The sequence below is a fragment of the Quercus lobata genome, chromosome 12 (genome assembly GCF_001633185.2).
Source record: "Quercus lobata isolate SW786 chromosome 12, ValleyOak3.0 Primary Assembly, whole genome shotgun sequence".
In the NCBI taxonomy this organism is placed as follows: Eukaryota; Viridiplantae; Streptophyta; class Magnoliopsida; order Fagales; family Fagaceae; genus Quercus; species Quercus lobata.
Genome location: NC_044915.1, coordinates 8,396,743 through 8,422,800, shown reverse-complemented (window position 1 = coordinate 8,422,800; position 26,058 = coordinate 8,396,743). Strand labels below are relative to the sequence as shown.

Sequence of the window (26,058 nt, the reverse complement as noted above, 5' to 3'; positions counted from 1 at the left end):
AGATGAGTGTCTTGTATTTTTTTTTTTTTTTTTTTTTTTGCTAAATAAATGAGTGTCTTGTACTTGTAATATTGAAATAAATTTAAGGCATGAAATAGGATGCTTTTTGGATTTTGTATGCGTGGCCCAATTCTATCATTTTTCTTCATGGAAAAGATAAAAGTTGAGTGGCGTTTCCGTAAATATTTGTACGGTAGTGTGCCCTTCTCTTCTAGCTGTTGATTCGGTGCCACATAGACTAACGGAACAGTTAACTATTAACGGGAGTTACCGCTTTTGAAACGGTCTTCTGTCCTGTCGTTTCCCGCAAGTGAAGTTGAGATTTGAGAAGAGGAGAAGCGACCACCCCACCCTTCCAAGGTCAACTCAACCTAACTTTTAGGTACTACCCTTGAACCTAACTCAATTAACAAAAATGCCTAGCTGCCTTTTTTCTCACTAAAAGATTTTTTTTTTTTTTCCTACTTTGCTAAATATCACTAGTATTCTAATTGATTTGAGTTCTAACTTTTAATAAGAACTCTTATGTCATGAATTTAAAATAATATATTATTTAATAAGATTTAATCTAGAGTGCTCATAAATAAAGATTTAATCTATATTGTTATACTTCAACTGACATTTTTTTTTTTTGTTATTTATAATGAAAATGTTTAGAGTTTAAATTTCTCATATCTCAATTATTGAATTATAATTTTTTTTTTTAATTTTACAAGAGCTGTCAAATTTCAATAAACTAAAAAAACTTATGTAGAGTCCCGATTTGTGGCCCAAATCCAAAGTATAGGGGATCTCGGTCCAATGAGCCCAATACAATAAATTTATAGAGAGTGGGTCAAAGAACTAAGCCCTAATGAATTGAACAACAGCTAATATGAAATTAAATGACAATCAGGCACAAACAAGATATATTGACATCAATAGACGTTTGGTCCAAGGAGGCTATAATCATGTATATCGATCAAAGTTAAATACAGAGACAATTTTGATTACTACAGTGTTCTGTTTTTCCTTTTTTCGATCTCTTCTTCATGAAGAGTCTTTTACCTTATATATCCTCCTTTAGATCATCTTCATCCTTCACTTGTTAATCATCCGAACCCTTACTTGAATACTTGTCCTATCAGACACCCTTTTTGTTTTTCTATGAGTTGTGGTAATCGAGGTAGTATTGTTCAGAAGTCTTTTTCACATAAATGTGGCCAGAAAAGTAGCTGCAATGCATTTAATGCGGTGGTGGCAACTTTCCCTTAGATATTTTTAGGTTTCCTTCCTTCTCGTATATTCCTGAAGCGTGTCTCTATCATTGGAGCTTCTTGGAGGATTACACTAACGGATGGAGTACATATTGTGAACTGTATTCATCATATCCGATGAGAAGTTCCTCCTCGGACAATCTCTCACTTGTTCCCCATCTTTGAGATTTTAATTGGGAACATTTAATAACTACTCGCTTCTCCTCGGATCTATCGATGTCCTCAGACAATGCCCCAGACCCAATATACTATTTCGGGCCCTTATCCCTACAATTTATACATTTGAAATAAAATGTCAAATTACATTTGAAAAATGTGTAATAAAAAAAATTGCATTTGAAAAGAATTAAAAATAAAAATAAAATTATACCCATAGACAAATTGCATTGGAAAAATGAGTACTTTTCGTTTTTTTATTTTTTATACAATCCATTTAATTCAAATTCTTCCCTTCAAAACACTTCCACTCAAATCAACTATTGACAATTTCATATATTAATTCTCTACTATTACTTTCTATGTAGAAACTATTATAACAGAATCCAACAATATATTAACTGAAAGTTTAGTTTATATTAATAAATCCTCTAGACGTGCTATATTCCGAAGTTTATTTTGTTTATATTAATAAATATTTACAACTTGTTCAACTTGATCGATGGTCTTGGATTTTTTTAAATTAAAATTAAAATTAATATATTATAAATGGCAGGCAACTTTTAACATTGGATAGTATTAAACTCATTTTTAAGGTTTGACTAACAAAGCTATTAGCAACATATGATGCAAGAAAGCAGGGCAAAGTATCATAAAGACCAAGGCAAGATCGCAACCCAATTAAATACTTAACTTGCTGACAAAAAAGTGAGTAGTTTAATAATTATACTATTTTTCGACATGGTTTATGTGATACTCTTATAATAGAAGATAGATGTACCTTTAAAAAATAAAAAAATAGATTCAAAGATGGATGTACCTTAATTGCTATTATCTAGTTTTTTTATTATGATTGTTACTTTAGTTACAACTTAGTTTAAGTGATAAGATCTAGTGACAGAATATACATCAATTTTGTCACTTCAATAGATCAACAGCGTATGTAACAATGTACACTGTATCCACCTTTTGGTCTCTCTCTCTCTCTATCTTGACTACTCACTAAAAAGATGGGAAATCTTAAAATACAAAATTATTCATTACTATTAACATAATCTATTGAAATTAGTATATAGTAATAAAAAGCTTTCTAAAATATATATATATATATATACTAATAAAAGTAATGTCATTAATAAACTTATATAAAAGTGACATTTCAGTTATAACTTATTATTTTATCAAATTATGAAAAAAAAATTGTGCTTCTAACATTATTATTGTTGTTTTAACAGGTTTTTTTTTTTTTTTTTTTTAGGGATCTATTAGCTAATCCCATAAATAATATGGTGGTTTTTTAAGAGACGATAAAGTTGCACCATTGCACCTTAAGATAAGACCCCTCTTGGCTATTGACAATGAAGCTAAAGTTGGTAGCTTTATATTTCATTGCCTGTCTTTGAGCTTCTTGGGTAAGAAGAACTGGCTAATCCTTAACTTGAATGATATAAACCTTCAAGACCAAAAATTTACAGTTAAAATTAAAATACAAACATGAGTGGCATATCCGTGAATTAGACAAAAGGCAGGGTCTATTAATCAGAAGAACACCTATTTCTTTATCCGCACAGGCTTATTCCCCACACATTGTGAGCTCTCTCTCTCCCATCTGATTTGGGTTTTTATCTAATTTATCTCTGCAAAAGCCAGACATGGAAAACCAGAACCAACTGTAAACTACACGCATATTTTCAAATACTATAATTACTCCCACGAACCTCACTCGCTCAGAAAATTAAGGAAACAAAATCCACTAAATTACACTCTGTCTCTCTCTTATATATACACACACACGCACAGACAGAATTTTGATTTGTGTATGTAAATGCATCAGAAGAAACCTGAAACTCAAATCGGAAAAGAAAGCAGAGGCATCTCTTCCGATTTGAACCCAATTTCACCACTTTTGTCTCCTCCAATTCATCAAAAACAGCTCCAAATCCAAATCCAAATCCAAAGCCAAAGCCATAGCCATATCCAATCAAATCCACATCAAAGCACCAGCCACTTCTTTCCCAACCAATTCCAACCCCACCAAAACCAAAACCAGTACCAGTTTCAGCATGAACCCATTTCCAACAATTCCTCAAAAGGCAAAACCCTTCATTCCACACCCCACAAGAGGCCTATTATGATCCAATCACCTTCCACACTTTCCCACTCTCCATCACTATCCTCTGTCAACCATTACAATCACAAAACCTTGGGCATACAATCTTCATCGCAATCTTTTTCATGTTTTACTGCTGCTTATCTAATCTCCCTTTCCCAAAAGTTACTGGCTTTGAAGGTTTTCCGAGCTCATTATCACTTTGTTATCCTCCTTTCCTTACCTTCCCTTTACTACTTCGTCTCCAGTCCACGCCGCTCTTTTATCCTTGATTTCCTTGCTTTGCTAGCTTTCTTAGCTGCCCTTTTGATTTCTCTCAATCTTGCCCTTCCTCGCCTTCCTTCGATTCGATTATTCTTTGCCCGGTCATTCCCAATTAAGCTTTGTTCATCTTCTTATGCCTCAAAGCCATCTCATCCGGTTATTTGGTCAATTGGGTCGAAGCCCAAATCGGTAAAAAAGCCGAATTCAGGGTCTTGGGAGCAAGTTTACAGGAATGGGGATGTTTATGAGGGTGAATTCCATAAGGGAAAGTGTTCTGGAAGTGGGGTTTATTACTATCATATGAGTGGGAGGTATGAGGGGGATTGGATTGATGAGAAGTATGATGGATATGGAGTTGAGACATGGGCAAAAGGAAGCCGGTATCGTGGGCAGTATAGGCAGGGATTGAGGCACGGGATTGGGGTTTATAGGTTCTACACTGGTGATGTGTATGCTGGAGAATGGTCTAATGGGCAGTGTCATGGGTCCGGAGTCTATACTTGTCAGGATGGGAGCCACTATGTTGGGGAATTCAAGTGGGGTGTTAAACACGGGCTTGGTCATTACCATTTCAGGTAGGTTTTTTGTGGTTTCCATTAATGGATTGCATTGGATTCTTTTGTTGTTGTATTTGGTATATTGCTGATGCTTGAATTTTAGCTTATCCAAACTGCAGAATATTTGTTTACAAGGATTTTTAGTAGGTTACTAGCTGATAATGTTTTCCTCACTGAGGGGTAAATTGTGTTTTCTCTGATTTTTGGGGTTGTTCAAATATAGAATCTTGTTCTGGAGTTTGATTTTATGCTTCTAGCTGATATCGGTCTATGGTGCCTATTTCTATCTTGATAGAGTTCTTACTTATGCCTTCTATTTATAAATGTGTTTGCATTACGTGCAAATATAGATGAAACTAACACCGATAAATGAATTGGATGAATCCTAATCTACACATTTCCTTCCATTTAAAAATTTTTGTAATAATCTAGGTGTTTTTTTTATACAGAAAGTATGGCAACACTGTTTTGTTCAGGGCTACAGAATTAGGGGGTTGCTGGTTTAGTGCATCATATAGATTAGAACTTAGGTCAACTAAGTTTGTTTGTTTCATTCCTGAGTTCTTAAATTGTATACCCAGGTTTTGTTAGCTTTTGATATTGTGATCTAATGGATCCTGCACATAATTTTGTAATTTTCCCTGTTTGTGTAGAGTTCATTTTTGAAAATTATTGGACTGTCACTATTCAAGCTACCTCCAGCATGTGTTAGAACATCACATCTAAAATTTTTTCAGGTTTTAAGCATTCCTATGGTTGCCATTTGTAACTTTCATTGCTGTTCACATATATTCTTTAAAGGTCTAAACAATATCTATATCCTCTTTACATTTGCTGCTTAGCAGTGAATATGGTGATTGTTTGAAGTTTCAGCTGGTCATTTGAAATTTCATTGTTTCAATGAGTGTTATTTTGTCTACTTAACTAAATATGCAATATGTTTTCACATGCTGAAGGGAAACTCTTAGGGTTTTACACTGTAACTACCCAACAGATGTATTTATGGTCATAGACTACATTGTAATTGGCATTGAATTGCTGCTCAATTATTTATATGGCATCCTATACTTTATAAAAGTAATTATTGTTCAACAAATAATTGGAAATGTTTCCGAGTCTAACCATCATGATATATTTCTACTTGGCTGTCTGATGCACATTTCTTAGCAAGCATTTGCTGTGTCACAAACAATTACAGAATTCTTGGGACCATATTTCATCTGTTGTCACTCTTTGTTGATTTTGTTTTGAAGATGCCAAGTCAGAAAACTTGGTAGTTTTTGATACCAGCTGCTGTATCAGAATCGTATGGTTGGGCTGGACTAATTATAGTTTCCTCATAACCCCCTTCCCCCCAACCTTATTAACCTATGGATGATCCTGCTTAAACACTATATAAATATCTTTTTGACGTAAGTTATTGAATTAGGCCTTATTCACCACCATTCTGGCACCTAACTTCCATATGCCCTAAATAGTTTCCATTACCATTGTTGTAATTAGCAATAGGCCAAATGGGACTTCCACCTTATGTCCATATTCCCAAGGAATTTTTTAACAAGCTTACTGCAGGAAATTCTGTTTCAGTGTCAAACACGTAAAGAACTGCAGACAAGCAAAACTGGACATATTTATTTGCTGTATACATGGATGTGTTATATTTGATTTGAATTGAGAATAGGAAACTGTGGATGCTTTAATCCTGACTTTCTGGGTAATTTAAGAATGAGCTGTTTTTAAAAAATGCGAGTCAAACATTTAAATCTCAATTTATATAGGTTCATGTTTTGCAATATAAAGCTTGTATAAGCTGATTAACATCATATTACAATATATTGACGGATAGCTAAAGCATACAAAAAATCAAGTACGAAATGTTGTAAATTAAGTGCAATATATTCAGTATATTGATGATTAAGCAATTAAAACTAACTATTGGATTTGTGTAGGCTTATGATTTGGATAATTCATATTTGCATGAGCTAAAAAACATGTGGATACTATTAAGATCTTGCCTGATGCATGAAATTGTTAAACTTCATTTGAATAATGTTAATGCCAATATCATATGTAGAAGATGCAGATATTTTCTTCATTAGAAAGCAATAGCTAGTCTGATTTTAAATTCTACTTCAGTATATGATTTCATGTTCATTTGCTTTGAATATCTAAGAATTTGCCATGCAAAGGGGCCACTGACTTATCTTGAGGAATAGCTATCCAACATCTTGTGACAGTTAATCAATGGATTAGTCACAAATCACAATCATCTCTCAGTTGCATTACATCATGGCTTTCTTTTAACTGGGGTCATTCCTGATCTGAGATAGCAGTTTACTTACCTGTGGCAGTTTCAATTGTATAAAGTATACTGTTCTGATCATTGTGTAATATAAACACATGGCCAGATACGAATTGCAATTTTTTATGATGGGGCATTCATGCTAATGTGCTTCCTATATTAATGCAGGAATAGGGACACATATGCTGGGGAATATTTTGCAGACAAAATGCATGGTTTTGGAGTCTATCAGTTTGGAAATGGACATCGGTATGAGGGAGCCTGGCATGAGGGAAGGAGGCAGGGACTTGGTATGTACACCTTCAGGAACGGGGAGACACAATCTGGTCATTGGCAAAATGGGGTTCTTGACGTTCCTTGCGTGCAACTAACCCATCCTGAATCTCCCTATGCTGTCAGCCATACCAAAGTTCTCAATGCAGTCAAGGTAAATGTGGTTTTTTACCTTGTGAAATGAAATTCCTGTGCAAAGAAAAACCACTAAATAAAATGAAATCCAGAATCAGTAAAGCTTATCACTATTTACACTTACCTCTACTCCTAACTTGACAAAAATATTGATAAAATTGTCCTTTTAATTTTATGATTAGAATCCCCAAAACCTGATCATCGGCCATTTCTGTCCTCTCTTCTATGCCTGAGGGAAAAATCTCTCTCTCTCTCTCTCTCTCTCTCTCTCTCATATTGGAGAACCTGAAATTTTTTTTAAGCAGCTGCTGTTGGCCATTGCCTCCCACCAGTGTTATAATCTCTCCCAAATCCCACAAAAGCAAGTGCCACGTGCACTAGGTATGACCATTGGTAAGAAACTAATGCATCCCCTAGGGCAAACCTATAAGTTATAACCTCAACTACCACCTAATTCTTATGAGGGAAAAAAAGCTGCTGACATTTTGAAATCAAAATCGCTCCTGTTCTCCATAGGTTTCACTTGTTCCAAAGTCCATATCATTGTCTGCATTTCTAGAATGAGAATCTGAATATCCTAAGTGCTTTCAGAATGGAAACCTTCAAAAATAAATGCCTCCCGACAAAATGTTAACTAAAAAAAGTAAAGAATTTTAGATGTTTAACCATTTTGCCACCAAAGATGCTCCAAATGGGTGAGAGAGACAAAGTTGCCTGGATGCCCCCCCAAAAAAAAAAGGTTGCCAGGCTGGAAATATTACACACTTTTTCATTGTAAGGGCAACTTTGCATTTTATTGAATGAAGTAAATGGTGGAGCCTGAGAGTACTGCAGGGGAGCATGAATTACTCCTCCCCAAGTGAAATTGAACTGTATATAGTATATGTAGGATATAAATTATATGTGGAAGGTAAACTAATGGCTAAGATTACTGTGCTTGCGGAGGATAAAGCTCTTTCCTCTGCACAACAGCTGATTGGCTGGAAAACATACAATTGAGGTGTTTTCTTTGTCCGGTCAAGGTGTATTTAGTAGTCAAAGGTGGGACATATCTGTGGTGTTTAGTTCTTTTCTGAAGGACATGGAACCTAGATTGTGTTTGGTTTGTTTTACGATTAGTTTCAGATAGCTGTCCACTGGGGTTGTGGAGAGCAGCTCAAAGAAAAAATGCAAACAGAACTTTAATAGGCTTGTTATACGGTTGCATTTTTGTCAGTCTGTTTGAAACATAGACAACCTTAATTATTGAAACAAGAAACAACTTCTAATTGAGGTGTGTTATGAGCAGGAAGCACAGAAAGCTGCTGAGAAGGCATTTAATGCGGGAAAGGTGGACGAAAGGGTGAAGAAAGCTGTTGCAGCAGCTAATAAAGCAGCAAATGCAGCAAGAGTTGCAGCTGTAAAGGCAGTCCAAAACCAAATGCGTCTTAGTAACAACAACTATGGGACGCCAATTCCATGTGTCTGATCCTGAAGGACCTTTCATCATCAGCATCATGCTTTCACTACAAAATGCCCACTTGCATCTGTTTTCACATCAGATAAAGTTTAAGATGCACAAGTCTTCAAGAATGCTGCAAAATGCCAAAATGATTTACTTTTATTGTATCCTTTACTCTTTTTACTTTTGCCGTTAATTCTCCCATTTTAGCGCTGCGCATGCTGGGTTCCTGCTTGGAACCACATTCAGTCATTGGAATAAATGGCTGATTGTGGAGCAAGTTGGTTCCTGCATTTTTCTGGCTTCAATAATTGTACATAGGATTTCTGAGGTTTGAGTGAAGACTGGCACTGAGGTGCCTGAGTTTAGCGTTGGGTTTGCTGCCTTCACAATCACAAATTTAGCATTGTCTTGTAAATGTAAATATCATGTATGAGCTGGTGATCGGATAAAATAGCCCAGCCAAAGTTGTGTACAGTACTTTTTTTTTTTAAAAAGGAAAAAAAGAAAAAGAAAAGATCTGATCTTTCTAAGATCAGGATGCTACGGTGGATCATAGGATTGGGTCATAAATCATAAGATTTTACATATTTTCATATTTAAAACAAAAAGTAAATTGGTAGTGACTTTGTACGTTGAATAATTACATAAATTATGAATTTATCCATAGAAAAATAGAGATCTGCATTAATTTGATGTAATTTGTATGTTACACATCGCTATATTTATAGTATTATACGGTAAACAATAACATATCATATACAAAAAAGTTCCTTACCGGAAGTGGGAAGTGGTCATGAATCGTATGTTACATAGGAGTGTGTCGTATAAATTATATCATATAGTAAAATTATATGTTTTGTACGATATATAGATATTTTTGTTAAAATCTGTACTTTTATTTGAGTCCAACAAGTTATTAAACTTATTTTTAATACAAATTATTGGTTTACTTAACACACACAATTATTTTACCAAAATTTTCCTTTCTCCTACGAAATTTGGATTACACACTTGACAATTGATACTTCACGTTCATATTTGCAAATTTCTCTTCTCTATTATAAATAAGTTATTAAATGACAACATGATTATTATCTATTTTTGCTATTATTGTTTTAAGTCAAAGAAGCTAGAATGCCCATACAAAATTGAAAAATAAAATTTAAATAAAAGAACTAAAAGAGATAATAAATATTGATGATAAAAAAATTCAATGAATAAATAATTTTGCAAGATAATGAACATGATGATGACATTAATTTAGATGTAGTTGATTAGGCAAGATGATAAATATGACAAAAAAAATTTATTATTTTGGCTCATAGGTCATGTATTATCACTTTTGAGTTTAATCAATTTGAACATATATGTTATAAATATGCATTAGTTTGATTTGTTAAGTTAACTTTGTTAAATATTATTACTGTGGGTACCTAAGGCATGTTTGGCAACGTCCTAGGCATGCTTGCAACGTCCTAGGCCGTCCTCGGCATGCCTTGCAACGTCCTCGACATGCTTGACAACGTCCTTGGCCGACCTAGGCATGCTTGCAACCTTTGCGTCCCACATCAAAGGAAAACCCCCCCACTTTCTGCCTTATAAGCTGTGAAGCAAAGTGAGTAGTGTACCACCAAGCATCTCTGTGATCACAAGAGACTTGGTGGTACACTACTCTCTTTGCTTCACAGCTTATAGGCAGAAAGTGGGGGGGTTTTCCTTCGATGTGGGACGCAAAGGTTGCAAGCATGCCTAGGTCGGCCAAGAACGTTGCAAGCATGCCTAGGACGTTGCCAAGCATGCCTTAGGTACCCACAATTACATAAGTAATGATTAAATTAGTCATTAGTTGAATATATTTTGAATTTATAATGAAATGAAATACCTTTCATATATATATATATATAATCTTTTTTATATATTTTATTAGGTGTTTGTATTATTATTATTATTATTATTTTGATAATCTAAAATTCATTAAACAAAAGACGAGAAACAAAGGGGGGAATCCTCCTTACAAGCTGCAAACAAAGTAATGGGAAGATTTCCGGAATTAAAAAAACAAGAGGAACTAGAACTTAAAGCAAACTCTATTGTTGTGTGGGCAGCAGAGTTATAGAGCCTATTAACCCAAAGGAAAGAGCAGGAAATGAAAACATTAGCTTAAACACGAATATTATCTATTAAGGTGCAGATGGACTAGTCCGGGGTGCAAATGGGGGAGAAGAGTGCGTCAAAACAAATCTTTGAAACCCCTTTGAAGATGACATGATACCAACATTCACGCTTGGCAAGCTGCACCGCCCAGAAGAGGCCTCAGTCTCAGCTTGAAGAGAGGAGCGGGTTGGCAAGATTCTAGCCCAAACCTTTACAACAGCACCAAGGTGATCTCTAGCAACAACTGCGAAAGCTACTTTGTTGGTAGAAATAGCTGCGTCGACGTTGATTTTTATACTACCTAGAGGTGGTGGGACCAAGCAATTCAGGACAGAGGGAAGTGTGACATGTTCCGGCCCAGAGAGAGCAAGAAGGTATTCTTGAAACTTGTAACGGATGCTCCGATACATAATACAATACACGATACTAAAAATATTTATAAGTATCAACCAAGTACCAAAATATTTATCAACACATGGATAACGAATTTGACAACAACAGCTCATTGTCTATGCAATGACAATGGGTTACAGAGAGGGCTGCTATAAGCTACAAGCTTGATTTGGTTGATAAGGGTTTGAGCTTTGAAGTTCTTGACAGTGGTTTTCAAGATTTGATATAGTAATAAATTTGGGACTTAAATACTCTTTGGGTTGCTAGTCATTAGAAGTTCTTGACAATGGTTTTCAAGATTTTCAATTGATATAGTAATAAATTTGGGACTTCAATAATCTTTGGGTTGCTAGTCATCTGTTAGGGTTGTGGGTTTAGTTGAGAACCATGTTTCAACTCCATCATCTTAGTAAAAAAAATATACGTCAACTAAGGTTATATTTGGATTGGGCGTTTACTGTGAGCGTTTCATGTTTGCGTTTTTGATGGACGTGGGACCCGGCTACAGTGGCAACAAGTAACGCGCAAAACCTCCACGCTAAAATGCAAAATGAAACTCCAATATGCACCGTTTCATTAAAACGTTTGTGTGTGTAGGTACTCCACTTTTTTGGTGAGCATAAACACAAAACGCGTTGAACCCAATCTGTACTGTTCACAACACTCTGACCCACGAAGCAAAAGGACAAAACACTGCGTTCTCTCCAACGGCTAAATTTTTGCATTCCCTTTCTTCCTCTCAACTACCGTGCAACCATCAAAACAAGAGCTGAAACACGGTAATTGCAATCCCACACGGAACAAACGAACCCATCCCTTCGTGCTTCGCTCGAGCTCACCTTCTCTCCGCTTGGGACGTCGTTGCCGCTACTGTGGGTCTCTGCATTCATGGGTACTGTTCTGTCTAACTTTTCATACTCTCTGATCAAATATAATCTCAATAAACTGATACCACCTACGGTGAGGGTGAGTGGTCTAAATAACACAAAGGCTCTCTCTCATTTGTGGCACGATATCGGGTCCCTCATTCTCAGAGATTGGTAACCAACAAGTAGGTATTGCGACGAGTCAAGTTAGGGCACAATGGTCATTTCATATCCCAAAAAAATCTTCATAAACTGCTTAACCCTGTAGAAGTATTCTCAAGGTGCTTTCACATTTTATCACACTGGCAAAGGAAAAAGGGTTATCCCAATCAGTGACAAATTGGGATTAGCACAACTATGAGCTTAACAGGCTCACAACGTAAATTACTCCAGAACCCAACCCTTATTGCTGCGGAATAAAAAAGAACAAGGATGCACCTCTATTTGTTATCCTGATATCCCACAAAGTCAGTGTATAAATAATCAGATTCCAGGGAGACAAGATCAACATTGGAAACAAATTATAGCTTGTAACTCACATTCTAAGTCGTGAAAACACAATTTAACTGTTCTAATATTACCAGAAACCAACTTGACGACAGCAGAGAAGTGTAAATCTCAGTTTAACAAAAATACTTCCGACAATTTCCATTGCATTAATGATGAACGGGTTAAAAAGTAACAAACTACAAACGTTCTCAAAGTAGCGCTTCTTTCTAAAGGTGCGGACATTCAAAAACAAGATAGAATAGGATTGCTGCTCAACTTTCAGTTTGATCTCTCAGCCTCCGAATGGTGCTCCTCACGGTCACAGCACTAGCAGTGCTGTCAAAATGAGAAAAACAGCAATTAGTCATTTACTTGTAAGGGTTCAAAAATAAAGAGGAAAAGCAAACCATTTCAAGTTAGAGTTATTACTTCAAGGTGTAGGCACCGCCTGCTTTGACCTTCCCACAGTCCTTGCAGCCCCAAATTCCAACAGCCTTCCTCTTCACTGCAAACTGCCACATGGAAGTAAATAATTAGAACAGATTACATTTGAATGAAGTGCTGTCATTAACCCCCAAAAGAAAAAAGAAGACACAAGAACGTCGCCTTACCTTCCCACAGAATTCACAGAAATATTTGCTATGCTGGCTAACTTCCATTTTCTTAATCTGCTTTCGCAGACTGGCACCATATCGGGTACCTATAAAAAGAGGCAACATGCAATTTTTTTTTTTAAATTCATGCAAAGGCAACTGTAAATTTGGAACAGTATAAATGGTTTCTGGCAAAGGTAATCAAAAAGAGGAAAAAAAAGGAGAATTTGTCCAGTGTTTTTCTTTCCTTATCCATATCCTCTTAGGTAAAAACAAAAAAATTCCACATAAAAACTTCAGACAAGTAAAATTATAGTTAAGAAAAGTCTCATTAATTCACTATCAGATAAATTCTCAGCTCACCCTTATTGAGGAGCAAGGGGAGGCACTATCCAATCAAGAACACTAGATCAAAATGCGATCTCTTATTTATGGGGAAAAAATATCAATCAAGATTCATATAAGATTAAAAACATATAAATTCAAAGCACTTACCATATTTTCCAACAATACCCGCCTTCTTTGTTCTCTTAGTCTGCATCCAAAAACAAAGGGATCAACTTAGATCCAAAACCAAAACTATATGAAAATGCAATTTGAATTAAAAAAGGATCCAAAAGTAGGGTAACGGTCTGGGAAATTTAGCGAATCATGGGTCAGCCAGACTATCTATTGACAGCAAGAGGTACAAGGAAGAGATGTGTATGCATTTGGATGCAGCTTCTTGCTGATAGCTTATTACTTTATTTACTGAAAACCGACTAAAGTCTGGTTGTTCGTAGAGAAGATGAGGTTGTAAAAAGCCGATGACAAACAAACTTGTGGTATTATCACTCTTAGTCAATGTTTAAGAAAGAAATTCAACTAGATGTGTAAAATCCCTGACAGCAAAACCATTTCCTGCCATTATTATTAATCACCGCGAATTTAACATAAAGCAAGTCAGAGAACAGCATACTCCTCAACAAATTGAACAGCTCTAAATCAATAACATATGCAACATGTTCAATACACCATTCAAGCAGTCAAAGGTTCTTTCTAAGTAACAACCAAAACCCATATTTCTTTTGTCTCATAAACATCGACTACGGCATCGGGGTCTTTGCACCACTTTAAATTTGCAACATTTCCATCTAGAATTACTAAGATATTCAATAAACCCAACAAATTTAGAACCAAACCAATGCACCTACAGGTCACGTAGTTAGAACGATCCAACTCAGTAAACCCAATATTGAAAAATGGACTCACATGTTCACCATAAATTCAAACATTATAGGGACACACCAATTTTAATGAATTGCTTTTTTTGTAATCCGAATAAAACATATATGAAAAAAATAACGGAAAAGTCTCATTTTCCTAGTAAACAAACACATCCTAGGCTTCAATATACAATACTGATCGAGAAAATTGAAATCTGTTAAGAGAGATAGAGAGAGGGTACCATATTGATTGGATTGGAAGTGTTGAGAGAGAAGCAGCGGCGGAATCTGATTGAGAAAATGAGCAGTTGGAGAAACCCTTAGGGTTTCTTCGATTCGCTTTTATAAGTGCCTAAACGGTTCCAGAGTTTTAAAGCGGGTACAGGAAATTATATAGTATCTATTTAATATATCGTGAAGTTTATAAATCAGCATCCGTTGTAGTCTAGTTGGTTAGGATACTCGGCTCTCACCCGAGAGACCCGGGTTCAAGTCCCGGCAACGGAAACTTTTGTTTTGCCTTTTTTGAAAAAAAAAAAAAAAAAAACTGCTTTTGGTTCTTTAATTTGTTTTCATTATTTTTGCCTCTTTTTGGATAAAATACTACTTTAGTTCTTAAATTTTACTATAATTTTGTTTTCATCCATAAAAATAAAAAAGTTTTTTTTTTTTTTTCAATTATTTGTGGGCTTTTGGGAGAATTGATGACTACATCAAAGATGCATTTGCTAGTACTAGTGTATTTGATTAGTCTTAATTGACTAGTTGTAAATAGCCCCAAACTACAAAACAAAGGATTATCCCGGACCTATACCGAGGTATTGACAGTAATTCCCCAATATTACAGAATATAATGTGATATGATGAAATAGAATGCAATAAAAACAAACACACAAGGAATGGGTTAGCTACTCTTAACGGTCAAAGCAACCCTTTCATTTTGAATTTTTTAATTTGGAATGAATCAAATCTTCCCAAATAAGATTCGAACCTACGACCAGTCAATTAACAGTTGACCATTTTACGTCTTTACCACTAAGCTATTGAGGAACAACAGGAGGTTTGATCTTACAGAGTTCAATTCCCATTCTCAACCCATTCCTTCGTAACTCCAGTTTACCTCCTTTTTAGAAAACAAAATATTATTTTGATTCTTAAACTTTAAACTTTATTATAAGTTTGTTTTTCGTCCATAAATTTTAAATATTTTTTTTAATAATTTTTTTATCCTTAAACTTTGTAATAGTTTTTTTTTTTTTTTTTTTTTTTTGTTTGGATTCAAGTCTTGATAATGTAATTCTTTTTTCTTTTTCTTTTTTGCCTCTTTTTAGGTGAAATTTTATTTTAGTTCTTAAACTTTACTATAAGTTTGTTATTCATCCATAACCTTTAAAAAGTTCTATTTTTTATTTCATTTTTTTCATTCTTAAACTTTGTAAATAGTTTTTTTTTTTTTTCAATAGTTTAGATCAAAAAAGAATTTTAACTCCCCCCCCCCCCCCTTTTTTATGAAACTTAGTTTTTTTTTTTTTTTTCTTTTTTTTGGGTCTGAGCAAAGCAACAAGAAGAAAAAATAACTTGCTGCTGCCGTTGAAAGTGAAATGAATCCCACATTCAACCTTTATGCAACAGCTTATGATGGCCACTGGCCTAAACATGCATTATCATACAGCGTAAATAGAATATTTGGTATACCAAACAACAATCTATAGTTCACTTAGGAGAAGTTTATTGAAAATACTTTGAGATCAACTGTTCTTATATGTCAAGAGATTTCTCAAGTGTTTCCAACAAAAAGGGTTGAATATTCAAATCCATCTTCCGCTAACTAGTATTAAATGTTCCTATATTTGTAATCAGCTATATTTAAAAAGCAAAGAAAAATGTGCTTTTCTTGTGAGGAAAACAAAAAGTTAATGCACATAAAGATTTCCTAAAAATTTTCATGTGATGATGACTTCAAGAAAAATAGAACATAATCCACAGCGGGCACAATCACTTGTACCCCATGATTAAAAACACATGTACACAAACAATAGAAGTTAGGCATCGTTTTTTTTTAACACCCCAAAATTTTGTAGTCATCTCGTCTGACTTAAAATTGCCCTATATACTTAGGTAATATTGATACAGGTTATTATACTTAGGTAATATTTTTGCAGTTCAAATAATTGGAGTCATCTTAGTTGTACTGTACCTAGAGACAAAGTGGAAGCCATTACAGAACAAAATACCAAAAGGCACAGAAGTCGATCCTCATTTTCGGTTAAGTGGTTGGTGCGGATTTTATTATGGAGTAACTGACTTAACTGAGCTCTAAGAGACTCCTTTTCTTCAGCCAGGAATAAATAAATAAATAAAACCTGCATTTTTTTCTAAGGAAGTTTGAGAGGTAAATATATGATTCCCTCGTCATGTAGTGCAAAGCAAGAGAAAACAATTATCAACAGGTATACTATGGATAATAACTGAAGGAAATGAGCTTGGGACTTGGGTTAATAAAAATACATGACTCATGAGAAAGCCAGTCTTTCATCTAGTGAATGCTTTTAGTTTTGCATCTTCACCTTACTCTCATTCTTCTCCTGCATTATATATTCGTTCACCACTTACCAGATCCAGGTGCACAAGAATCACACCTCAAAATTAGAAATGCATATGCAGCATAAACATCAACCAGAATCGCACCCCAGTTCAGGTTGAAACTAAATAGTAAATACTAAATTAACTAGATCTTGATGTCCTGAGTAACACACACACACACAACAAGGTTCATGCAATTTTCATTGGAAGTACTAACCTGAACCCTGAAATAAATAAAATCTTGAGAAAGTTCTCACCAGATGGAAAAATATATTCTGCACTGCAAAAGAGTAAATGTTGGCACAGGAGACAAAGGAGGATTATTGATATGCTTCAAACATTCTGGAATCTAATTAATAAAAATCAAGAAAGAGAACTCAAAATTACTAGTTGCAAACTAAGTATGAAACAATCCATTTTAATTTTTCCATACTTCACTGAATACACTTGTTTACAAAAACTTTTGATAGCTTTATAATGCGACCAGACTTCTAGAACCAAAAAACGCACAATAAATTCAGCCTCAAGGACTAGATGGTGAGGATGTTACTGGTTCTTTCTCCAACCAGCTATAAGTCTCAATCAGTTTAGACTCTTTCTGTTGGTATGCTATCTTTTCAAACATATACTTAAGTTTATCATGTTGAACCATCTCTTCCAAAATTTTATCATCTGACACTGTCCGGGAGATTTTCTGCTGATCACAACCCCTGCCAGAAGAACAGAATACTAACTCAGACAACAAGTCCTTCTCAGTTTGTCGATAATACTTCGCTTCTTCCCTTGCACCAGACGCAATGAGATGGTATATGTACACTATCTTTTTCTGCCCAAGCCTATATGCACGACATATAGCTTGCCTTTCAACTGAAGGATTCCATACCACATCCAGTAAAACAACCCTTGAAGCCCCAACCAGATTTATCCCTTCACGGCTTGCCTTTATTGATGCTAATAATACCCTTGCTTCACTAGTTGGATCATTGAAAACATTAATTGAGGATTGGCGCTGCTCCATACTATGCTTTCCATCCATATACAACATCTCTTTTCCTTCATTCCAATTAAAATGATACTTAAGCTGGTCCTTTATAAAGGCTAACGGTTCAAGGAATTGACTAAAAACCAAAACTTTTTCATTCACAGCCTCAGAAAGCCGGATGAGTTCAATTAAAAATTTTGCTTTGACTCCAGCCTCAAGATTCGATTTTTCTAATTTATGCTTGTCAGAAGGAAAACTGTCATCTCCACACTGTAGCAACAGTGAAGGGTGGAGAGAAATCAAAGATTCATAATGATCAAATTTGAAGCTGGACCTTACAAAATGATCACGGAGTTCCTCAAAGAGGCTCTTCTGCAGCTGGGATGGCTGTAATATAACCAAAGAGTCCCTCAGCCCTGGAAGTTTTTCTTGTAGTATGAAACCTTTGTGTACATGAACAAATGGCTGAATCATATCTCTAACCTTCCTCAGTTTCTCATATTTCAGTCTATCATCAGTGACTTTAGTAATGGAACTCGTAAGAGATAACCATTTACCTTCTTTGTCTTCAAACACTGGCCTTGCCAAGCATAGCGTATTATAAAGCTCATAAAAATTATTTTGAAATGGAGTTCCCGAAAGGATGATGCGCTTATCCGTTTTTATATTTGACAAAACCTGCAGGATACGACTATCAGGATTGCGAGCAACGTGCCCTTCATCAAGGACTACAATACCAGGAACCTCAAGAAGGATCTTCCTGAAATGACTATCTTGTTCAGTCCTTACTTTACCCTTTTTATTAACTTCTCCAGCAAGCTTTTCAAACAGTGTGTAACTGATCCCCAGGATGCTTCTATCCTTTTTCCAGGAATACAACTTTACCATACGGATTACACTTATGTTCATGTGTCCATCTTGCCTCAGCTTTTCCTTGCCTGACAACTCATTCTTGTTCAGATTGTGAAATGGGATGTCAAAATCCCATTTCCGGAACTCCTCTTCCCATGTAAGGAGCATGCTACGAGGAGCAACAATGACAGGCCTGCATGTGGGATGTAATTTCATGTATGTCTGAAGAAAAACAATGGTTAAACGGGTTTTTCCTGTCCCAGGAGCATGTGATATAATGCAGCCACTCCCACCAGCACAAGTCGTTTGATGTTTCAACTTCTGAATATGAATTCCTCCAGCTATATTCTTCCAAATAAATTCAAAACCTTCACATTGATGTGGATACAAACTATTTTTTATACCAGGAATGATGTCCCACACAGTGCCTTCAGCTCGAAGTTGGGGATCACAGTTAGAGAGGGAATCACCACACCAGTCTTGAGACCTAAGCTCATCAATGATGGAGTTGTTCATTGCACCTGAGTCTCTCCTGTCTGATTTTCTAAAAGGATTTATACTCTGCAATATGGAAAACCAAGTTTAAAGAGAAAAGAAACAGATATTTGATGCAAAACTTCTCTGTTATCAAGTTGAAAAGAAAATATTGGTTTGACAGAAACTACCAGTCATTCAGCTCACTGGACTAAGACAAACCTTCTTCACTCATATAAACATGAACAAGAAAAAATTGTAAGACTCACAAAATCTGGTACAATATACTTGATTTCCAGTTGCACGTGTGGGCAAAATTCACATCTCAGTCCAACTTCTTCATCAAGAATAAGCTGATGATACCCTTGATGGCAAAGGGTAGCTCTATCGACTTCATCCTCCGGAAGAAGGGAATCTTCATCTTCAACCTATTGATCAACATTAAACAATTAAAGTTTCACCAGTAACAAATGCACTCATATAAGAAGCTAAATGAGGAGATGGCAGGAGAAAAAAGACTGATCAAATTAGATAAGAAAAATATAGAGCCTATATAAATGGTCATGACGTGTACAAATAAAGGCTGGGAAGGGATGTTAAACAAAATAACCAACAATACGAATGGTTTGACCTACTTTTCCAATCACTAATGCTTTTAAGGTGTTTGGAGAATTTTAATAAACCTACAAATATCATTAGTGTCATGTTTGTTTTTTAGTCAGGTTGATAACATAATCTAGTATTGACTAACGAACACATTCTCCAACCATAAATGCTACCAATAATGAACATAGTACAATTTTTTTTTTTTTTGGGAAAGGATCCCCTCCAATTGATTCCTCCAATTCCCTCCCATTTTCAGCCAAATATGTGACATATGTCATTTATTTGTTTTTTAAATGCCACGTCTTCCATCTAAATAAAAATTGAAAGGAATTGGAGGATTTAATTGGAGATCTTATCCCTTTTTTTAATAAGAAATAATGAACAGAGTGCAATAAATAAGAAACATACACACACATACAATAAGATAATGACATAGATATATACTCATAAGATCAAGAACATGAAGTTCATACCGAAGTAATTCAAGAAAGAACAAGCATTAAGAACCTTACTTCACTAATATGACATACTAAAGTTAGTTTTACACTCCTCCTTGGGGACAAAAAAAGACACCCTATGTTTCTTACCTGCATTAGGAAGAAAATGTTTTTTTTTTTTTTTTAAAGTATTTAGAAGTATCAATCACAACCACCTGGGGACTGAAAAAGCAACAGAAAAGTAAATTTTGTTTTACATGCAACCTCCCCCCCACCCCCGACTTCTCTCTCTCTCTCTCCAAATTCCATACAAAATACTTTAATGGCAACATTCAAAATAAACACATACACACACACATCATAACAAAAGAAGGTGTGAACCACTGTTAAAAAAATTTAAAACCAATGTTAAAACCTATAGTTCCAAAATTCCAGCCTTTATGATATTTGAATTACGATGTGGCAGCCATGAGCTTTCAGAGTACCTTTCAACACGATTTTTAATAATGCCCTCAATTTCAGGAAAAGATCATACACGAGTGCACGTGCACACACACACAGATCCAAGTGGGAGTTGTGTTAAAAATACCTAAACGTTTCAGGGGTGAAAAACTCAATACCTAAAAGAAAGTTAATAATGCCCTTTTTTTTCATCACAAAAAAAAAAAAAGAAAAAAGAAAAAAAAAGAAGACAACTTTGTAACTGACCTCGGTATGTGTGTGTGTGTAAATAAAAACAATATGTTTATAACTTAAAACAATTGATTCAATCTGTACCATTGTCCAAATTCAAGTATCCAAAATACAAGCAAAATGCAAAAATAGAGGGCAATCTATTCTCCAGAGATAATAAGAATCAATGGATCGATTTGCAGTCCATCAATCCAGGAATTTCAATGCATTCACCTTCTTTCAATTGCTAACAATAACAGGAAAAGGCATGATAAATATTATAACCATATTGCTCCAACTCATTTAATTAAGTAAGAGAGTATTCTAGTGTAGTTCAGATATGACCTATTATATTGGAAACTGGGATGCTTATTATGTGGCAGACATCATGGAAATTAATTTCTACAAGCCAAATATAATATTCCATCCACTGCTGAAAGTTGTGTCCAAGAATGAATGCATTTTAAATTATTTTTTATTAAACATATTAGGCCTTTTGTTATTAGAACTTGAAATGCAAGTTTAATTTCTATCAAATCAAATATCAGGATGCATAAAAGCAACCAGATGAACTCAACAATCAGTAAGCATTACAAACTTATAGTCTTGACTATTGGGATCCTTGGCGACTAAGTTAATCATGACCAAAATCAAAACAGAATACTCAAATTCACAATTTCACCAAAACAGAGGATTTTTTCATGGAATGCTTGGTTAGAACATAGATTTGCTGAATTATAAAGACTTCCAATAATCAATCACAAGATAAATTATTAAGAAACAGAAATTACTATAGTGCCTTGTAAACAGGTTTCAATCAATGTATGAGAGGAAACAAACACATATATATGTATATAAAGGCATGCTGCTTCATGAAACCAACATACCTCAGCAGCACCAACATAACCAATTTCACTCGATCTAAGAGCTAACTCCATATCAGCCCAAAGTTTATCCATTTCTTTCTCTTCTTCTGATTTCTCTGGTGGATTTGACTCCTGAATTCCAAAAGTGAACTTCAATGGGAGAGACATCTCAGCAACTGGTGGATTACTTTCATCTCTAAAAGAAACCAATTCTTCCAAACGATCTCCCTTCTCCAAAATGGAATCCGCAAGAATAGTCAAAACATTACAATTTTTTGACAAACGGATGCGATTTCCCTTGATTGGTATCTTCAACTTCCCTTTATCCTTCCCATGTAAATTCCTCTCACAAGCATCTATGTTGCCTCTGTTAGTTTTAAATTTCTCACTAGCAGACACAGATTTTATCTTACCACCATGACCAGTCTCATCATCACTAGAATAATCTTCACTCTCATCATTAGACCCAGCCTTCACACGACCACTGCCAACATCATCAGCAACATCATCACTATCATCATGCCCGGATGAAGACTCCACTTCCTCCTCATCAACACAAAGTGGGTGACTTAAAGTTCCGAGCTTCATTTTCTTTTTTCCCAATTTTGAAACAAAACAAGAACGGGTTCTTCGAGCCACACAATTATCTTCGTCATTCTCTACATCAACCAAAATTTCCAATCCATACTTCCTCCTCTTCAACCCAACATCAACTCCTTTTGGCCTCCCCCTCCCATGACTCCCTCTCTTCACAACCTCAAATTCCTCAGCATCTCCCCCTTTTTCCTCCTCTTCACCCCCACTATCCGAACTCAATTGCTCCAAACTAGCACAAGTTTCCAACTTTTCCACTTCATAATCCTGATCATCCTCATCATTTTTGTCCTCTTCACAAGAGGATGATTCTAACGATGAGTCAGACCCTACTAAATCAACAGCATCACATGAATCATCAAACACAGCATCACCACAACCATCCCCATCCTCACTACTCTTCCTCTCATCTATGTTCAAGCTATTAGTCTCACCCTTTCCTTTTCTCAATGAAACAGGTTCATCATTACCCCTCCTCCAATCAGAATTCAGTTCACCACTCTCAGTCACATCTTCCTCACTCATATCATCCTCCTCATCAACATCTATACAAATAACGTCCTCCTCACTCTCTGCCCCAACCAAATCTCTTCCTTCACCCAAAATAACCACCTCATCCTCACTATTATCCAGCATAATTTCATCCACATTGGCCATTCCCTCAAAACCCTTATTTGAATTTCCCTTATTCTTCAACTTCAAACTCTCATTCCCCACAAAATCCATCAATTCATCTCCTTCTTCACTACAATCATCCACATCAATCTCCTCCACGCTACTATCAGACACAGCAAAAGACTCACTCTCAGACCCTAATCTCTCATACCCTTTAACCCCGTCAACTCTATGGGGTCTGCTAGAACCAGCCAAGTCAACCCCATTACTCTCCTTCCTCCCCTTCTTCATCTTCTCCTTCTTCTCCACAATACAGTCTTCATAAAACTGGGCTCGCCCCTGTCTGGTCCTGCTAGCTATTGGCAAACTATAATCCATCCTTGTTCCACAAAAAAATTCAAATCTTTACCTATCAGAATCCCAAAAAAGATTCAAACTTTAACAAAACAAAAAAGAATCAGTAAGAAGTAGAAATCACAAAAACACACATACACAATAACAATAAAGAAAGAAATTAAACACGTACATACAGCGAAAACTTAAAAGCATGCGTCAGAGAGAGAGAGAGAGACTGCGTTACATTCAATAGAAATCAATGAAGCATTTGCAGAGACAGAGAAACAGAGACAGAGACATAGAGAGTGAAAAAGGCGCGAAGAGTGCATGTAAGCAAAAGAGGTAACAGAAGCAAAAGAGAAGAGTTTTGGTGTTTTCTCATTCTTGTAAACTCTTTGTCTTCACGCCATACTTGGTAAAAGGTGACAACTAGAGTCTGTCTGTCCAATGAAAATCTTTCATTCTTTGCTCACAAATTCCCAAACTACCCCCTTAAGACCTTTTGTCTCCCTAGTAATAATGTCTCAAAAATATTATGGGAGCGGCCGTGTGAGAGAGAGCATCTCATGTGTTTGGTATTTTGTGTGTAGTGGGATTGGGATTTTTTTTTTAATATTCCTGTGAGAATGTGGGTTTTGGATTTGTTGGCCCCAATTGAACTCTTTTTTTTTCAGTACATATATTTGTCACTCACCCTTTGGGACTACCCTCTTTTCTTTTTGTTCTTCAGTACATATATACATTTTGTCAACTCACCCTTTGGTCTGGTTTGAACTTTGAAGTGATGTGATGTCCTACTTTAGTGGTGCAGAGTGGTTGAAGGAAGAATGGAATGAATGAATAATATTTGACAGTAAAGTATGGGAAGCCACCATGACCATGAGTGAGTTTCATTGGGTGGATTAAGGGTTTTATTGAAAGAAACAAATCAATAACTTGATTGATTGGATGGCCAAAACTTTTTTACTTGGAGACAAGGAATTGTCTCCCCATTTCATCAAATCGTCGGTTATTATAATTTTTTATTTATTTTGGGTTTTATTTTATATGATTCCTTGGTAATAATAATTTTAAAATGTTTTAACCAAAAAATAATAGTAATAATAATTTTAAAATGAAGAAAATATCTTAATTAAGAAAAATGTTAAAACTACAAATTTTAGAATTAAAAGCTTAGAACTAGTTTAAGGCTATGATTAATGACATTTTATTTTTTTGAATTCATAATTGGCGCCACTTTAAATGACATAAAAAATAAATGTATGACTTATATTTTTTGTGATTCTCACATTATTTTGTAAGTCTATATGATAAAATTTTTATAATCCTTAATACTACTTCAAAATATTTGATGGTAAAATTAATTATAATAAACACATATATATTCAATTTACACCCAGTATTTTAACTCGTGTTATGCACAAGATATGATAAGTATGTAAAAATGTAAACCTGTTTTAATTGTTTGTTTAAATAGAATGGTACATTGTATCCAAAAAAAGAGAGAGAGAGAGAGAGTGGTACATAATATTGCTCAAGATTTTGAAACCAAGTAGGTTGAGAAAAAACACCCAATTTTGTTGGTAACCTTTTGTATTAAATTTTTATTCTTCAAAAAAAATTTAAAAAACAAACAAATATAGCAAAAATTCTATCAAAAAAATTTTGTGAATTTTGTTGTATTGCTTTTGTATGACAAAATGTTTTGTCTAACGGTTTAAAATTGATTGAATCTACAAAATGTACACATATAAATTATAATTAAAAACAAAAATAAACATTAGAAATAGCTAATAAATGATACCAATAAACAAGTGTGGGGCCAGAGAATTTGTGACCCCGGCCCACTTCACATTAAGGCCCAAGGCCCGAGCCAAGGAGAGGCATTGTCGAGGACATACAATAAAAGTCCAAGTGGCTAGGGATATAGCCGAGGACGATTTTGTCCTCGGCATCCCAGAGCGCTCCTAAAAGAAAGGGCGAGCACAGTGTAGGAGCGGCCCAAGTAAAATGCTGCCAATACTGCAATTAAGTACTCTGCGTCTGACAGGTCCATACTCTTCAATTTTTACAACCATCCCCAACCACTTTGGGTATGGGCTGAAAAGACAAGTACCAGCCCTAAAAAGCGAAACCTACATGTGGACGCATAAGAGAGGGGAAAGGCTAGTATAAAAGAAGGGGGAAGCAGCCAGAAGAGGGGGGGACAGATCGTCTCCCAGACCATTAAGCCCTAAAAAAGGAGAGAATAAGAACATAAAGCTCAATGGACAAGGTCTATGGATAAACTTAGTTCACCTCCGTGCGTCTACCATGAAAACCATAACTAACCACCGTCTGGTGACCAAGGCCTAGCATTTCAGCCCACTCTCTACAAATTTTATTGTTTTGGCCTTTAACGTACGAACCCAATATCAGTTTGGGATCGTTACAAATTGAGTCCTTATAATTTGCACCGTCTATGCGTTGGCACCGGCGGTGGATCAAGCTCCTGTCAAACAAGGGCCTGAGAAAGCTCCTTCGTCATTTCCAGCAACATGCTATTGTTGTCCTAATATAAAGTTCCACTAGGGGCTACGCTTCGAAGCACCAGTAGTACGGGCAGTTCTAGGGGCTTCCAACATCAAGTTAATGCCCCACACCTTAGCCGAGGGGCTAGTCCTCGGAACTTTAAGCAAAAACTATAAGTTTTGGATAGAACCAAGGTATTGCATGGTCCTCGGGCTCAAACCTATGGGGAAACCAACTACTTAAAGAAAATTTAAGTTTTGGACAGAACCAAGGTATTGCATGGTCCTCGGACTCAAACCTATGGGGAAACTAACTACTTAAAGAAAATCTGAG

General features: G+C 35.5%; 3 protein-coding genes and 1 non-coding gene across 4 annotated transcripts; 2 read left to right on the top strand and 2 right to left on the bottom strand.

The window, feature by feature from the left end:
- Window positions 1–3,007: 3,007 nt before the first annotated feature.
- On the top strand, window positions 3,008–8,873 carry LOC115971751. The gene is made up of 3 exons (XM_031091778.1): window positions 3,008–4,361; window positions 6,814–7,072; window positions 8,342–8,873. The coding sequence occupies exons 1-3, from the start codon at window positions 3,238–3,240 to the stop codon at window positions 8,519–8,521; spliced, it is 1,563 nt and encodes a 520-aa protein (XP_030947638.1). The 5' UTR covers window positions 3,008–3,237; the 3' UTR covers window positions 8,522–8,873.
- Window positions 8,874–12,420: 3,547 nt separating this feature from the next.
- Window positions 12,421–14,544, bottom strand: LOC115969993 (60S ribosomal protein L37a-1). The gene is made up of 5 exons (XM_031089636.1): window positions 14,440–14,544; window positions 13,488–13,527; window positions 13,011–13,099; window positions 12,829–12,911; window positions 12,421–12,735 (listed from the first exon to the last, which is right to left on the bottom strand). The coding sequence occupies exons 1-5, from the start codon at window positions 14,440–14,442 to the stop codon at window positions 12,672–12,674; spliced, it is 279 nt and encodes a 92-aa protein (XP_030945496.1). The 5' UTR covers window positions 14,443–14,544; the 3' UTR covers window positions 12,421–12,671.
- Window positions 14,545–14,631: 87 nt separating this feature from the next.
- On the top strand, window positions 14,632–14,704 carry TRNAE-CUC. The gene has a single exon. It is a non-coding gene; the product is annotated as a tRNA-Glu (tRNA).
- A 2,599-nt stretch (window positions 14,705–17,303) lies between these two features.
- On the bottom strand, window positions 17,304–23,256 carry LOC115970181 (SNF2 domain-containing protein CLASSY 4-like). Its single transcript, XM_031089843.1, has 3 exons — window positions 21,706–23,256; window positions 19,358–19,516; window positions 17,304–19,175 (listed from the first exon to the last, which is right to left on the bottom strand). The coding sequence occupies exons 1-3, from the start codon at window positions 23,254–23,256 to the stop codon at window positions 17,304–17,306; spliced, it is 3,582 nt and encodes a 1,193-aa protein (XP_030945703.1).
- Window positions 23,257–26,058: the final 2,802 nt, after the last annotated feature.